At 41.9% G+C, this 17,560-nt stretch overlaps 1 protein-coding gene across 1 annotated transcript in view; it reads right to left on the bottom strand.

Moving 5' to 3' along the window:
* Positions 1–13,656: 13,656 nt before the first annotated feature.
* The window catches only part of dlc1 (DLC1 Rho GTPase activating protein), a 47,608-nt gene continuing 43,704 nt past the window's right edge, over positions 13,657–17,560 (bottom strand). Inside the window, exons 13-14 of the mRNA XM_043690328.1 lie at positions 15,707–15,883; positions 13,657–14,726 (exon numbers count right to left, since the gene is read on the bottom strand). Of these exons, the coding sequence (XP_043546263.1) occupies positions 14,609–14,726; positions 15,707–15,883 (295 nt within the window). The 3' untranslated portion in view covers positions 13,657–14,608. The remainder of the gene's footprint in view (positions 14,727–15,706; positions 15,884–17,560) is intronic.

The following is a 17,560-nucleotide window of genomic DNA, read 5'->3' as shown; positions in this document are numbered from 1 at the left end:
GTCCGTGTGGACTTGTTGGGCTGAAGGGCCTGTTTCCACACTGTAAGTAATCTAATCTAATCTAACTGGGGGTGGACCTGTTTCAGATCGAGTATTGCATAATAAAGCAGAGTAAATGAGTAATGTCACAGTAAGAGTTGCTCTGGGAAATTAGGAATAAAATGGAATTCAAAGGGATGACGAAGTTTTAAGTGAGAGGGGAAAGATATAAAAGAGACCTAAGGGGCAACTTTTTCACGCAGAGGGTGGTATGTGTATGGAATGAGCTGCCAGAGGATGTGGTGGAGGCTGGTACAATTGCAACATTTAAGAGGCATTTGGATGGGTATATGAATAGGAAGGGTTTGGAGGGATATGGGCTGGGTGCTGACAGGTGGGACTAGATTGGGTTGGGATATCTGTTCGGCATGGACGGGTTGAACTGAAGGGTCTGTTTCCATGCTGTACATCTCTATGACTCTAATTCACCAGCTTCCAAATCTTCCCACCCCTCCCACCTCATCCACGATACAGCCCTCTTGACCTGACCTAACCTGTCCATCTTCCTCTCCACCTATCCACTCCATCCTTCCATTGATCTATCACAATCACCTACCTGCATCCACCTGCTGCCATTCCACCCACCGTACCCCCAGTCCCACTCCCTCCATTTATTTCTCAGCCCCCTTCTCCCTCCTCCAGTCCTGATGAGAGGTTCAGACCTGAAACATCGACTCCCTGCTCCTCCGATGCTGCTTGACCTGTTGTGCTTTTTCCAGCTCCACACTTTATCCACTCTGACTTTCTAGCATCTGCATGCTGACTGCTATAATGAGCTCAGAGAGTTTCCTGCAGCTCCCATTTGCTGCTTTGCTGCTTTCCTATTGCCTGTATAATCCAACCCAGAGATCCTAGTATCAGGCTCCTAAACCACAATCCCCCATGGGATTCTATTGCTTTCCCACAGACAATTCCACCCAATGAATTCCAAAACTCTTTCAATTTAATAGCCTCAGGGTTTGAGAAAGTTTTGCTTTGTATCAGTACCAAGTTTCTTATTAAGTAATTAAAATAAATAACTCAATTACGTTTAGTCATGGAACTAACTTGGAAACAAACAGACAGAAAAATAAGCTGGAAAAGGATTTACAGCATAAAAACAGTTGGGAATTTCTGCCCTAGAGGATGACACTGCTGTATCTTGACAGGAGATTAGAGCAGACTCAATCTACACTGCCTGGAGGATGAGAACAGATGCTGAAGAAGATGAAATTATTTGAAAGATGTGAATGTGGCTTCCTGTGTGCTATCACAGAATTAGTCCCAATGGGTATTTTCAGCCATACATTTGTCCTCTTTTTTGATTTACACTTCCTGGATGTAGCTGACTGCGTTATTTTTGTTGATCTTACCCTATTACTTATTTCTTTGTCTTCCCATAACCATTCATGATACTTTGATATTTTATTTTAGTACTCTATGCCAGGGACATTCCTCTTGGAATTCAACTTTTCCCAGACATCTGAAAGTTGAGATACTCTATGCAGGCAGATTTCCCCTAGTTGAGGTGATACAGACATTGTTCTCACATTCCCTAGGTATACAACTCTACCACAGCTTCTTGGCTATGCCAACAATGCAATTGTGTAATTAACGCTTTACGAGGCTTGGTGTCATCCTGATGTACAAACAGAATTGTGAAATGCTCATGTTTAAAAACAGAACAAAGATGTATGTTTGTCTGAAGGTTTAGAATGGACGAGAAGCATGTGGAGAACAGACAATTTCTGGGCCAATTATCTGATGCATTTGTTTTGGTGAGTAGTTTCCTATTGTCAGCTTTGTTAACCTATGCCACCTTCTCTGGTATCTGTTTCAGGATTCGGCAGGTAGAATACATCATATGGAAATGTAATACCGCCTGCTCCCAAAGTGATATTCTGATGTCTTCTCAAGAAGCATTAAGCCGAGCCACTCATATTACATTCATTCATTTCAGCAGCACATTCACTCTCTCACCACTTTAGTAAGATTAAGCCTTATTTGCTGAATTTCTGAAAACTTGGACCTATAAGGTCCCTAAACAAATTGAGAAGGACCTTCACTATTAGTGAGATTTCAAGGCTACAATCCAATGACAAGCTTCATCACTTCTCAGAGAATTTTTGTGTAACAGCAGAATCTAAACAAAGTGATTTGAATACTTTGGGCATGAATTCCTCTGAATTCGATTTCTCAGTTCTTCCTTAGTTACACCACAAAAATGATGCAAAAAATCTACAGCTGTCCTTGTTTGGTTGGTCAGATCATTCAATGATTACAAACAGATTCAAAACATTAAAAAGAGCACCTAAATGTGAGGGAAGTTGGATAAGTTCATAGAAAGTAAAATGCAATTTTGTATTTTAGAATAAGGCTTCAGAATTGAAAATAAAAATTGAGATTTAAAGTATGTGCTCCTTTTTACACTGCTGCATGAAGTCAAGATCTACCACAAATAATGGAAATGGTCATTCGTAACTAATATTTAAGATCTGTTTCATTGTGCTCATACTGTCATCTAGTGACCATTCTAGGACTTGCGGGTTAACTTTAATTGCAGAGAACCTTTCACTATAAATGCTTAGAAAGTTACAAAGTGATGTAAATGTTATCAAGGGATGTAAAAAAGATTACTATTTATTACACAAGGTATGAGTATGGCCAATCACTATTTTTAATGTTTCTTACATTACTGTAAACCATAATATGCCTTTACTGCCAGGTATCTAAACATCAGAACTCTGTGGAAAGCTAGAGAAGTGATTGCTGGGCCTCTTGCTAAGATGTTTGCATCATCGATAGTCACAGGTGAGGTGCCAGAAGACTGGAGGTTGGCTAATGTGGTGCCACTGTTTAAGAAGGGTGGTAAGGCCAAACCAGGGTACTACAGACCAGTGAGCCTGACATTGGTGGTGGTCAGGTTGTTGGAGGGAATCCTAAGGGACATGATGTACATGTATTTGAAAAAGCAAGGACTGATTAAGGGATAGTCAACATGGCTTTGTGTGTGGGAAATCCTGTCTCACAAACTTGATTGAGTTTTTTAAACAAGTAGCAAAGGGGATTGATGAGGGCAGAGCAGTAGATGTGATCTATATGAACTCAGTAAGGCGTTCAACAAGTTTCCCCATGGGAGACTGGTTAGCAAGGTTAGACTTCGTGGAATACAGGGAGAACTAGCCATTTGGATGCAGAACTGGCACAAAAGTAGAAGACTGAGGGTAGTGGTGGAGAGTTGTTTTTCAGACTGGAGGCCTGTGACCAGTGGAGTGCCACAAGGATTGGTGCTGGGTCCACTACTTTTCGTCATTTATATAAATGATTTGGATGTGAGCATAAGAGGTACAGTTAGTAAGTTTGCAGATGACACCAAAATTGGAGGTGTAGTGGACAGCGAGGAAGATTACCTCAGTTTAGAACAGGATCTTGATCCGATGGGCCAATGGGCTGAGAAGTGGCAGATGGAGTTTAATTCAAATAAATGTGAGGTGCTGCAGTTTGGGAAAGCAAATCTTAGCAGGACTTATACACTTAATGGTAAGGTCCTCGGGAGTTTTCCTGAACAAAGAATCCTTGGAGTGCAGGTTCATAGCTCCTTGAAAGTGGAGTCACAGGTAGATAGGATAGTGAAGAAGGCGTTTGGTATGCTTTCCTTTATTGGTCAGAGTCTTGAGTACAGGAGTTGGGAGGTCATGTTGTGGCTGTACAGGACATTGGTTCGGCCACTCTTGGAATATTGTGTGCAGTTCTGGTGTTCTTCCAGTTGGAAGGATGTTGTGAAAATTGAAAGTGTTCAGAAAAGATTTACAAGGATGTTGCCAGAGTTGAAGGATTTGAGTTATAGGGAGAGGTTGAATAAGCTGGGGCTATTTTCCCTGGAGCATTGGAGGCTGAGGGGTTGACCTTATGAAGGTTTATAAAATCATGAGGGGCATGGATAGGATAAATAGACAAAGTCTTTTCCCTGGGGTCAGGGAGTCCAGAACTAGAGGGCATAGGTTTAGGGTGAGAGGGGAAAGACATAAAAGAGACTTACGGGGCAATGTTTTCATGCAGAAGGTGGTGCATGTATGGAATGAGCTGCCAGAGGAAGTGGTGGAGACTGGTACAATTGCAACATTTAAAAGGCATTTGGATGGGTATATGAATAGAAAGGGGTTGGAGCAATATGGGCTGGGTGCTGGCAGGTGGGACAAGATTGGGTGGGGATATCTGGTCAGCATGGATGGGTTGGACCGAAGGGTCTGTTTCCATGCTGTACATCTCTATGACTCTATGACTCTAAATGTTTCGAGACTGGATGATGATAAACCTTGTCAATGTATGTAACTTTATCAGAAAACGCCCAAAAGACCATAAGACCACAAAACTACAAGATAGAGGAGTGGAATTAAGCCATTTGGCCCATCGAGTCTGCTCCACTATTCAATCATTGCTGAAATGTTTCTCAACCCCATTCTCCTGCCTTCCCCCTGTAACCCTTAATCCCTTACTAATCAAGAACTCATCTACCTCTGTCTTAAATTTTTGCCATCCAGTCATCACTTGATTTCTTTGTTTTCATGGGCAGAATGAGTAGGGTTTTCATGCTCTATCAGACCACATCTCAGGTTATAAATCATGAGATCAGTTTATTGAATATTAAACATATAAACAAATAATTGTCATATTCCATAAAGCAGCACTTCAAACATGTGCTGAAAATGAGTATGAAATGAGCATTGCACCTGTGCTGTGTGCCCAGTGACTTCAGTGAGAGGCGACACGTGGTACTTCGGGTGAGTCAGCACTACGCAAATTACTACTTGGCAACTGATTTTTGTTGGACTGGTGAGGATTGAGGGTGATACAGCTCCGAATATCCTCATGGAGATGTTGACCAGCAGGAGGGAGTGAAGGTTGGATAGTAAGGAGAATTATACCCAGTATGCGATACCCAGTACTGAGGAGCAGAAAAGGAATCAGTGAGGTTACCATCCCTTTTCAGAAAAGGTTGCTCTGGAACAGGGCAACAAAGACAACAGCTAGGGACATGTAACAGCAAGGCTGGAGAATGTGCTCCACAGTATCTAGTAGTGTGAGTTTTTGGGTTCTGGAAATAGAGATGTCGGGCGAGGGTCTGGGGAGATGTAGGTTGCAGGAGTGTGTGGGAAGATTAGATTAGATTACTTACAGTGTGGAAACAGGCCCTTCGGCCCAACAAGTCCACACCGACCCACCGAAGCGCAACCCACCCATACCCCTACATTTACCCCTTACCTAACACTACAGGCAATTTAGCATGGCCAATTCACCTGACCTGCACATCTTTGGATTGTGGGAGGAAACCGGAGCACCCGGAGGAAACCCACGCAGACATGGGGAGAACGTGCAAACTCCACACAGTCAGTCGCCTGAGGCGGGAATTGAACCCGGGTCTCTGGCGCTGTGAGGTAGTAGTGCTAACCACCGTGCCACCATGCCGCCCACCTCATTGGAAGTTGTGGGATCAGTTTAATAGTTACTCAGAAATTAGACTAGGTTTTTAATCACCTCCCTTTTCTTGTGTAACTATTTCCTTAACTACAGTGGAACCCTCCAAATTCTCTGATTTGAACGGATACTTTCAGAAGTTTCCACTTGGGGAAAAGCTCAGTGGGATCTTCTATTTCTTGGACAATTCCTTAGGGATCTGCTACGCAGGAGATTTTATAGTGTTCCCATTGAGACTTCAGAAAAGATTTTTAGAAATTAATTCCTGGGGACATGGCTGTCATTGACTAGGACAGCATTTACTATCCATCCCTATTTGCCCAGAAGACAGTTAAGTGTCAACCACATTGCCTTGGGTCACGTTTAGGTAAGGCCAACGATTTCCTTGCCTAAAAGACATTAATAAACTAGAGGGGATTTTCTCCTAGTGATTGGCAATACTTTCATGGTCATTATTGGACTCCTAAGTCCAGATATTTATTGAATTCGCATTCTACCACATGCCATGGTGGAATTTGAACACAGGTCCTCAGAACATTACCAGGGTTTCCAGGTTAACAGACAAGTGACAATATCAGAAGACCCTCACCTCCCCTGCTAACCTAGCCATTGGACAATCTGGGCCATTGTCTTTAACACTGCTCTGTTTACTAATTAGAGTCATAGAGATCATAGAGATGTACAGCATGGAAACAGGTCCTTTGGTTAAACGCATCCATACCAAACAGATACCCTAAATTAATCTAGTTTCATTTGCCAGCATTTGGCCCATATCCCTCTAAACCATGCCTATTCATATACCCATCTATATACCTATTAAATGTTGTAATTGTACTGTTTCCAACACTTCCTCTGGCACCTCATTCCATACATGCACCAGCCTCTGAATGAAAAAGTTGCCCTTTAGGTGTCTTTTATATCTTTCCCCTCTCACCTTAAACCAATGCCCTCTAGTTCTGGGCACCCCCATTCTGAGAAAAAGACATTGTCTACTTACCCTATCCATGTCCCTCCATGATTTTATAAACCTCTATAGGGGTCACCCCTCAGCCTACGACGCTCCAGGGAAAACATTCCCAGCCTATTCAGCTTTTCCCTATAGCTCAAACCCTCCAACTCTGGCAACATCCTTGTAAATCTTTTCTGAACCTTTAATTCTGAACCAATTACTAAACGATCTCACAAGGTCACTTTCAATCTGCAATATTTTCTTTTGCAATTGAGTGGCACCTTACCAACTATTTTTTTGTAAGACCATTTGACCATCATCCAATGACACCGCTGTTGATAAAGCTCACAACTGCCTCAAGATATTCAACTTAGTCAGAGATGACTTCCCCTTCACAAATCCATGCTGATTCATTGTTCAGCCCATACTTGTCCAAATGCTTAGTCATTCTGTCTCTAGTAATGAATCACAGTAATTTCCCCATGTGGAAAATTGCCCAAGTATGTCCTGTACATAAAAAGCAGAAAAAATCCAGCCTGACTAATTACCGCTCCATTAGTCTACTCTCGATCATCAGTAAAGTGATGGAAGGTGTCATTAACTGAGCTACCAAGCTGCACCTGCTCAGCAATAACCTGCTCAGTGACACCCAGTTTGGGTTCTGCCTGGGCCACTCAGCTCCTGACCTCATTAGAGCCTTGGTTCAAACATGGACGAAATACCTGAATTCCAGAGGTAAGGTGACAGTGACAATGTTTGAAAAACGTTGTATTTGAAAAATTGTGGCATAAAGGAGTATAGCAAAACTGGAATCAAACTCTCTGCTCGTTGAAGTCAGTTTGGCTGATAGGAAAATGATTCTGACTGTTGGAGGTCAGTCATCTCAGACTAGGATATCTAGGATATCTAGGATATCTCTGTAGGAGTTCCTCAGGATAGTGTCTTAGGCTGCTTCATCAACGATCTTCTCTCCACCATAAGGTCAGAAGTGGGGATGCTCACTGATGTTTGCACAAGCAGGTCCGGAGTCTGCCAGTGACAAAGAGGCAGTTGTCGTGGCAGCAAAACTTGGGTATCCTGGGACGTCGGTGTCATCGTTGATGTTCCCAAAGCGTGACTCCTTGAGGCTCAACTTGCAGAAGCCCTGAAGTTGTGCTTGAGACCCCAATCTGAACAGAAGGTGAAGTCATAGAATCATAGAGATGTACAGCAAGGAAACAGACCTCTCCGTCCAACCCGTCCATGCCGACCAGATATCCCAACCCAATCTAGTCTCACCTGCCAGCACCCGGCCCATATCCTTCCAAACGTTTCCTATTCATATACCCATCCAAATGTCCCTTAAATGTTGCAATTGTACCAGCCTTCACCACATTCTCTGGCAGTTCATTCCATACACGTACCACCCTCTGCGTGAAAAAATTGCCCCTTAGGTCTCTTTTATATCTTTCCCCTCTCTCCCTAAACCTATGCCCTGTAGTTCTGGACTCCCCGACCCCAGGTCTATTTACTTTATCCATGCCCCTTAATAGCATAACCATTACTGAATCCCTCACTATCAACATCTGGGGTGTTACCGTTGACCAGAAACTCAGGTGACTCACCACATAAACACAGAGGCTACAAAAGCAGGTCAGAGGCTAGGCATATACTGTGGTGAGTAACTCATGTCCTGACTCTCTACTTGCCTGGGGGAATGCAGCCCTAACAACACTCAAGAAGCTTGACATCATTCAGGACAAAGCAGCCTGCTTGATTGGCAGCACATCCACAATCACTCACTCCTCCACCACCGACACTCAGTAGCAGCAGTGTGTACCTGCAAGATGCACTGCAGAAATTTGTCAACAATCTTCAGGCAGCACCTTCCAAACATACGACTACTTCCATCTTGGACAAGGGCAGCAGATATATGACAACATTGCTTTCTTCAAGTTTCTCTCCAAGCCATTCCCCGTGCTGACTTAGAAACATATTGCTGTTCTTTCACTGTGGTTGGGTCAAAATCATAGAACTCTTTCTCAAAGGGCATTGTAGGTCTACTTACAGCACGTGGATGCAGTGGTTCAAGTAGGAAGCTTATCTTCTCAAGGGTACTTGGGGATAGGCAATCAATGCTGGCCAGCTGCAATGTCCATTTCTCATGCGTGAATAAAAAATAGTTTCTGCCTATCTACTCTGCCTTCATGATTTTGAAATCTTCCATCAGTCTCCTCTTGGCCCTTTCCTCTTCAACTTCTCCAATCGATTCACTGAACTTAAGTTCCTCATCCATCTTCATAAACTGCTTCTCCACTTTCTCTCAATGCGTTTGCATCCATATTAAAGTTTGGCACCTGGAACTATATACAGTACTCGAGCCGAGCTTTAACTGGTGTCCTAATTAAGTTCACAATAACTCCTTGCTCTTGTACTCTATGCCCCTATTAATGAGGACTAAAATATGATATGCTTTATTTGCTCAACGTGTCCTGCCACCTTTAATGACTTATGCACATATATACCCCCCAGATCTCTCTGCCCCTGCACAGCATTTAGAATAGTACCATTGCTTTTGTATTGTCTCTCCACACTCTTGTACCAAATATCACTCCGTGATATTCCCCCTTGAAATTCATCTGTCACTTATCTGCCCATTCCTCGACTGTACGTGTCCCTTTCTCCCTCTGCAATTAAATCATTATGTCTTAAAACCAATAGGTTTTGAGACTCTACAGTAAATGTTATTATTTGCAAGCTTGGAAAAAGTTCACTGCTGAGTTGTTCCTTTAACAAAAACATTGCAAATGGCCTGATTCACAGTCCATTACCAAGGCCAGTACTGAACAACTGGCTCTTATTTTTTTTGTAACTTCCCTGGCTTGGATGGCCTGACCGAGCATTGCTGTCGGGTTACAGGAGTATCCAGCAGTTGAAAATACAGTCCTAGGAAAGGCTGTGAGTAGAGTTACATGTCAACTGAGAAGCATGCATAGCCAGAGTTCATAGAATTATAGAATGGTTTGGGCACAGATGGAGGTCAGAGACAAGATTAGAGTGGTGCTGGAAAAGCACAGCAGGTCAGGCAGTATCTGGGGAGCAGGAAAATTGCCATTTCGGGCAGGAGTCCTTCATCAGAAAACCACCTCCTCCAAAACTTCCGTTTCCCCGGCCCCAAATGCCTTATCTTCACCATGGACATCCAGTCCCTCTATACCTCCATCCGCCATGACCAGGGCCTCCAAGCCCTCCGTTTCTTCCTCTCCCGACATTCCCACCAGTACTCTTCCACTGACAATCTCATTCGTTTTGCTGAACTGATCCTCACCCTTAACAATTTCTCCTTCAAATCCTCCCACTTCAAAAAATGCTGTGCTTTTCCAGCACCACTCTAATCTTGTCTCTGATCTCCAGCATCTGCAGTCCTCACTTTCGCCACAGATGGAGGTCATTCAACCCAATGTGTCATTCTGATCCACCGGGCCAGAGAACAATAAGGCATTGTTTCTGCATTGCTCCAATTAGATACAGGAAACAAACCTCTACTGGTGTAAAATGGTGGCTACTGTTGCAGTTCTGCAAATGAGTGGAAATAAAAGTGAGCATTTTTTGAAGAAGAACAGTTCTTCCTATCATTATTTGCATCTTGGAGAACAAAGTCTTTGCAAGGGCATAAGACTGGGTCTTCAATTACACATATAAAGTTGAAAACAACGCACCCATTAACTTTCAATAAACTTGCTATTATAAAATATTGTTTTCTAATTTTGTATTTATCCAGTGGGGCAGACTTGTTGGGCTGCTCCTATGTTTTGTGGTCTTATAATCAGTGAGAGAATCAAGGGTTATAGGAAGAAGGCAGGAAAGTAGATTCGAGGATTATTAGATTCATCATGATCTCTCTGCATGGTAGAGCCTACTCAATAGCCGAGTGATCTACTCATGTTCCTACATCTTATGGTGTTATGGTCTTTGATGTAGCAACAATACAGAGCAGCAGATTCCTTCCAAATTTCCAATACAACAAAATTCAAACAGGGCAGATCGATGGACAACAGGATCAAGTTGAACAGAGTGGCCTAAATTTCCTGGATATGACTCATGGTCTTGATTTGGATATTCCTATTGTAAGACCAAAACAAAATACCAAAACAAAGAATGATTATTCTCATTTAACACATTTAATAGTGCACTTGATGGTTATAACTGTACAGACATACAAAGATATAAACACTTTCTTGATTCTTTATGTCTTAGCATTTGGAGAGTAAAATATTTACAATTTTTAAAAAAGAGGTACAAAAATGTATAATTGAGGTATAAATATGTGAATATTTAAATAATTAATAACATGCGTTATCCCTATTTGGCAGTATGCAGCTAGACATGAATAGAAGTTTACAATACAATGGTATATACAATGACACCAAATTCTACAAATACCAGTTGAACTTTTGTAACAAACACAGAGAAAGTAAGCGGTTTAAAGTGAAGGGATAACACTGAAATAATTATTGATATAATTGTTCTTATTGCCACAAAATTTCACTAAAAGCTCTTTACATAACACTGAAAGGTAAATATTTTAAACCATATTAGATAAATCCTTCTTTGATTTCCTGCTTATAAAGGGCTCCAGCACCCACATATTAAAAAGGGTCATTGAGTTCCCATTAGCAGTTTTGTATTTACTATTAACTACATTCCATTTAAACCCTCAAACAAATACTAATCTTACAGTGAAATCTGTGTGAACGACCACCTTTTATACAAGGACCACTTGTAATTAGCATGATTGTTAATAAAATCTCATGATTGGCAGGTGAGAATGAAAAAAACAAATAAAACAAAAATAGATTAGAAATTTAATCTTAAAAGTTATTTTTAGCATATTAGAATAATTTCACTAAACAAAGTTGGGGATCTTCCAATTACACACTATTACATACATTATTTGATAATGGGTAAATAACACACTCCAGTAAATAATAGATGGAAATGTTTGTTCTGTTACAGAAAGCATTTTACACCCAATAGCGCACATGTGGAAAGAACTTTGCATATATTATTTAGAATTTTGTCACACATATGTGATGTAGCCACAAATCAATCTGTAGTGTTTTGCAATTTACAGCATGAGCACATGCTGAGGAACAGTTTTGAAGGAGGCAAGTTGTAAATGTGATATTATATTTGTGAACCCACAAAAACATTCATGCCTTAACTCACTGATCCTACACTCACATTTGTGAATGAATAAAGCAAAATAGTAAAATGCTGTATTCACACAAGTGTCCTGGAAATCAGGTCCATTTTGGCAGATATTCCACTATAATTATTGGCAGGGATTTGCCAGACAATGAGATTCCTCCTTTTGCCAAGGTTTCAGGGAGGACCCTGTGGGAATGAAGCCACTGTAAGGATTCCAAACATTGGGAGCTTGTAAACCTCCAACCATTTTTGAAACCTGGCAGGTAGTTGATGTGGGTCAGATCAGGTGTATTGGTTGAAGCACTGTGGGGCCCACCTAAAAGTCCAGACTAAAACCTTTGCCCAGGTTGCAAAACTTCAACAGAGAGTTTTGAGTATTTCTTTTATTATCTATTTGGGCTCTGCCTGGGCAATGGGCACCATTGTTATGGCTGCATTTATTTCAATGTGCCAAAACAATAGTGGATTGAACTTGTTGCATAAGGTGCATTTGTTGGCCAGTGTGGGACTGGAGGCACATTTGAACTGTATCCATTCTAGATGGCAAGTTCACTTTGGGAAGGGTCAATCAAGAATGAGCTGGGTCAATAGCTTTCACAGTCATTTTGCTCCTTGTGCCAGCCTGAGTATTCTTAAGAGTTAAAAAAGTTCACCTTTCATAATTTAGCCAGTAAGGAGTCCAAACTCATGACATCAGAATTGCTGGTTCAGTACAGTGATTACTATGCAACCTCACACTTTTATGGAGTGGGTCCCTTGCAATGATAGCCACCTCTAGCCAATTTCCAGGAAGATCCTGCCATGTCCCACCTGATGCCAATTGTGGGTGCACCAGATGCACATGCGTCACTATCATGAGAATTAAGAAATTTCACCTGAGCGCAAACTTTAGCAGATCAACTGCAAGTGGAAACGGGCGAGTTTCAGCATTTTGGGCAAACTATGGTTACTTTTGAATTTTAGATGTCATGTAGTTTTTCAGCAAAATCTGATCATCTGTAGTATAAATAACAAAAAAAACCAAGACAGTTTTCTGCTTCAGAGGGAAACAAAGAGTGAATAAAAGCAGCAACTTACTGTGAAACCATTTCAGTATTTGCATGTGATAAGCTGCATCTTTTAATAAACAGAACCCTGAATTTATGTAAGTAGAAGGAACTTTCTACAAGCATTGCACCTCTTTCATAGGGGTAAAAAGGGGTCATGGGGACTGCCAATTTACTACATTCCTATGGCAACACCCTCACCAATCAAAATCTGCCTGCCTGGTCTGAGAATTAAGGGTGGTAGGTGCCTTGAAAGTGTTGCCAGCAGAGGTAGTAGAGGCAGGCATGGTTGATTCATTTAAGGTGTGTCTGGACAGATGCTTGAGTAAGTGGGGAGCAGAGGGATACGGATGCTTTGGAATTGGGCGATAGGTTTAGCCAGTGGATTTGGATCGGCTCAGGCTTGGAGGGCTGAAGGGCCTGTTCCTGGGCTATAAATTTTCTTTGTTCTTTCTTTGTATTGACAGTTGACTTTTATTGCTACATCTCCATGCCAATGATGGCTTAACCCATCAGCACCCTTTTCTCATGCTGCATAAATTGGTAATTTCTTATTTTCACATTTGTTTCTTGCATTGTAGTCCTGATGAATGCAAGCTGAAAAGCTTTGAATTCTTGTCTCCTTTTAGTAACATTTTTGTTTGAGTCATGTAAGTAGCATGACTGCACATGAAAAGGTTAACATTTCATAACATATAACTATGATTCATTTAAAAAAACCACAGCATCAGGCCCCTTATATTTTACAGCCTTTGCCCTAGAATTTTGTTTCATGGTAATTTATAATATCACTTTTGAAGGATACAAAACTTTTCAACTTTTCAATTGCAGCAGTTTTGCAATGTTATTGACAAGCTCCATACTGATTGTTAAAAACAATTATACAAATGCAGTTGTATATATTCATGTTCCGTGGTAATAAATGCCACTGTTCAAAAGATACATTTTTGTCCCTGTAGGTTTTAGGACCTCATAAGCCCTCATCTAGTGAGGAAAACAAAGGATAAAGACATCGCTTAACAAACAAAACAGCCTTTCCCCATTTAAAATGTAGCTGGAGTCAAGCCATGTTGTCAAGTGAGTTTAGCGGGATTGGAAAAGCTACTATGTTATTCCAACCAAACACTCTTCTAATCTCTGACAGAAGAAACTGGATTGTGTTGTTGGGAGATAGAAGAGATAATCTTTTGGGATTCACAAAGAGGAAAAATCAAGTCCTGGTGGGAAAAAAAATGGCTGTAAAGTGGTCTCCATTGTCTTTCACTTAAATACTATATTGACAAACTTAACTTCACTAGAAACTCTTAGGTTGATGGACATCATTCTGCCATGGCAGTGCCTTCCAAACAAGCAGTGTACCAGACACTGTCCCTTACCCATTCTCTCACATTTCAGCTCCTCAGAAACACCCACTCAAGCACACACTGCTCCAGATGTACCATAACTGAATCAAGCAAGCACAACAGAAATACACAACTCTGGAAAATTGGTCATAAACTATGAAGATACAGAATGAAGTATAAAAATAGCAAATCATGTGAACACACCCCAGGTTATTCTTTATACACACATGACATATATTACACAAAATGCTTGATGCTTCATAGAAGCAAGTGTAGCCCCTAAGCAAGCAAGTACAATCCATCTTTGCACTTCACTTTTTCAAAGGACCACTACTCCCACCCAACTATTCCAGTAAAGGCCTATATGACAGCCATCATGTTCGAATCAAGCAGCTTTTTAAAAATATATCGCTACAGTCATAATTAGGAATTCTACTAAAGTTAAAATAATTCCAAAGATCTGACTGTGTAAGACTCCATTGTAAATGTATTAATTTGGGTCCACCACAGTTTCCTTGGAAGGGTATGGTTGTTCTTCGCAGCCCTGTGCTTCAGAGTTAAGGTGCAAGCTCATTGGAAGTTGTTTCCTAATGCTTGCTTTCTTGACTGTCGGAGCCAGGAATATTAAAAGAGTCTCGTATTCTACCAATTTCCACTGCGCACAAGTGTCCAAATGCTTTATTGTACCATTCTGGCATTCGTCCCCTGAAGTAAAGGATATAAAATATAGAAAATGTTATGTAGAATTTATTACACTGGTTTTAAAAACTAAACTAACGTGTTTAATTTAAAAATAAATACGTTGCAATGGCAAGAACCTGCAGTAAAAGTCACTGAACTGTCTTTAGTCATTTAAGGCAGTCCAGACTCTAATGATAGGGTCATGAGGTAATTGAGGTTGCACCACAGCCTTTATGGTGGCCCAGCTCAATAGGGGTTTTCACCCTCGCCACTGTAGTTGCACCACTATTAACCACAAGTGAAGGAAGGTGCTGCTGCCATAATTTTGTACAGCAAGCCACAGTTTGCTTTTGGACAATTCACTAGGAAAGGCCAGCAATCAATGCAGCTCTGCAATAGAATTTTGGTGGAATGAAAATTTATTTCTCAAAAATTGAAGTGCTAGAAAAGCACAGCTAGTATCTGAGGAGCAGGAGAGTTGACGTTTCAAGCATATGCTAATTATTGCTTATTAGTTGAGTTAGTTTGGTGGTAGTGACCACAATTTGGTTATGTTTACTTTAACACTGGTTGAGTTAATATATTATTACTGCAATTTATCTTTTTTTGTTCATCTTGGTGCCACCATGAACAACGTACATCTAATGAATTGTGCTTCTGCTTGAAGCATACATGGTTCATTGAAAACCGTTCCTGTAAAAATGCTTAGGATCTTAGCAATTGTTTCTGCCCTGTATGAAAAAAATAATAAAGCCAGTAAATCTTTGCAGTGTCTTATCATTGTTGCATCCATATTGGAGTAAGTCTTCCAGTCAACATGCTAACTGACTAAATATTTATCTATTTAAAATTCTTGTTTCATTTGAATGTAGGAAGGAGTCTGTTTCAATAGAAGGAAGTGGACAGAAAGGTCTGGTCTGATCAGCTAGAGCATTCTAGAGCACAGATAAGAGATATAGCTCCTACTATTAAATTCATACTGAGATAAAGATACCAGTCAATACCTTGTGTCTACCCGACATATGTAGGTGAGCTTAGATTTTCCTGACCCGCAGGGTTCGATTAGATATCGTGAGGTAAGAGCATTAGCTCGGACTCCTCCAACTACAGGTATCCCATTGTGCTCCACTGAAGTGGCCACCAATGCACAGCACCCCTTGGGCAAGTTGGTCCTCCAAGTCCTGAAGTAAAATGAAACAAGTTTGAAACGCAGGTAATAAATAGAAGGAATACAAGGTAAAATAAAATATTCAAGAAAATTATATTTCTATAATATAAATATAGTGGGCCAGACCTTCTGATGTCAAAAGCAGAAAATACTGAGGCATACCTACAGTGGTGCTTTAGGAGCCACTGGAAGTCCTGATCCCTGCAGCAAGTTTAGATTCAGGTGGATTGATGCACACTTCCCTGGACTCTCCGAGATTGTCTCTAAGACTGAGCTCAGGTTGCAGACTTGGGCTAGATATGTGACACTTACTTAGATACTACCCTCAGTCTTATCCCCTTGTTTAACTTCTGGTGTAACTTAGTGACTAACAGAGTAACCAAACCATCCCAAGTGAGCTCCCCAATCCCTCCACTCACACTCAACTACGCCCTGACCCGACTTCCCACTCCCTCAGCGCTGACCCAGCTCCCTTCCCCAACAAAGATCCTCCCACTCCCTCAGCACTGACGCAGCTCCCTTCCCCAACAAATATCCTCCCACTCCCTCAGCGCTGACCCAGCTCCCTAAGACAACAAATATCCTCCCACTCCCTCAGCGCTGACCCAGCTCCCTAACACAACAAATATCTTCCCACTCCCTCAGAGCTGACCCAGCTCCCTAACACAACAAATATCCTCCCACTCCCTCAGTGCTGACCCAGCTCCCTACCCCAACAAATATCCTCCCACTCCCTCAGCGCTGACCCAGCTCCCTAACACAACAAATATCCTCCCACTCCCTCAGCGTTGACCCAGCTCCCTACCCCAACAAATATCCTCCCACTCCCTCAGCGCTGACCCAGCTCCCTAACACAAATATCCTCCCACTCCCTCAGAGCTGACCCAGCTCCCTAACACAACAAATATCCTCCCACTCCCTCAGAGCTGACCCAGCCCCCTAACACAACAAATATCCTCACTGTACCTCATCTACTCCACTAAATTCCTTAAAGCTGTTGAAATTTGCCTGAACATCCTTTATTAATTAATAGGATGAGGGCATTGCTGGCTAAGCCACCATTTATTGCCAGAGGGAGCTTAAGATCAGCCACATTGTTGGGCCTGGTGTCACATGGAGGCCAGACTAGGTAACGATGGCGGTTTTCTTCCCTAAATGACATTTGTGAACCAGATGGATTTTTCTGACATGGTCATTATTAGGCTTTTATTCCAGATATTTTTGAGATCGAATTCTAATCCTGCCATCTGCCTTGTTGGTATTCGAACCTGAGTCCCCAGAACACCGTGGGCGGCACGGTGGCACAGTGGTTAGCACTGCTGCCTCACAGCGCCAGAGACCCGGGTTCAATTCCCGCCTCAGGCGACTGACTGTGTGGAGTTTGCACATTCTCCCCGTGTCTGCGTGGGTTTCCTCCGGGTGCTCCGGTTTCCTCCCACAGTCCAAAGATGTGCAGGTTAGGTGAATTGGCCATGCTAAATTGCCCATAGTGTTAGGTAAGGGGTAAAGGTAGGTGTATGGGTGGGTTGCGCTTCGGCGGGGCGGTGTGGACTTGTTGTGCCGAAGGGCCTGTTTCCACACTGTAAGTAATCTAATCTAATCTACCTGGGTGTCTGGATTAACAGCTAGTGATAAAACAGGAGGCCATCACCTTCCCTATGGCAGTAGAGGTTGTGAAAAGTGGACGGCC

Source organism: Chiloscyllium plagiosum, chromosome 1, assembly GCF_004010195.1.
Source record: "Chiloscyllium plagiosum isolate BGI_BamShark_2017 chromosome 1, ASM401019v2, whole genome shotgun sequence".
Lineage (NCBI taxonomy): Eukaryota > Metazoa > Chordata > Chondrichthyes > Orectolobiformes > Hemiscylliidae > Chiloscyllium > Chiloscyllium plagiosum.
This window is presented reverse-complemented; position numbering and strand designations above follow the sequence as displayed.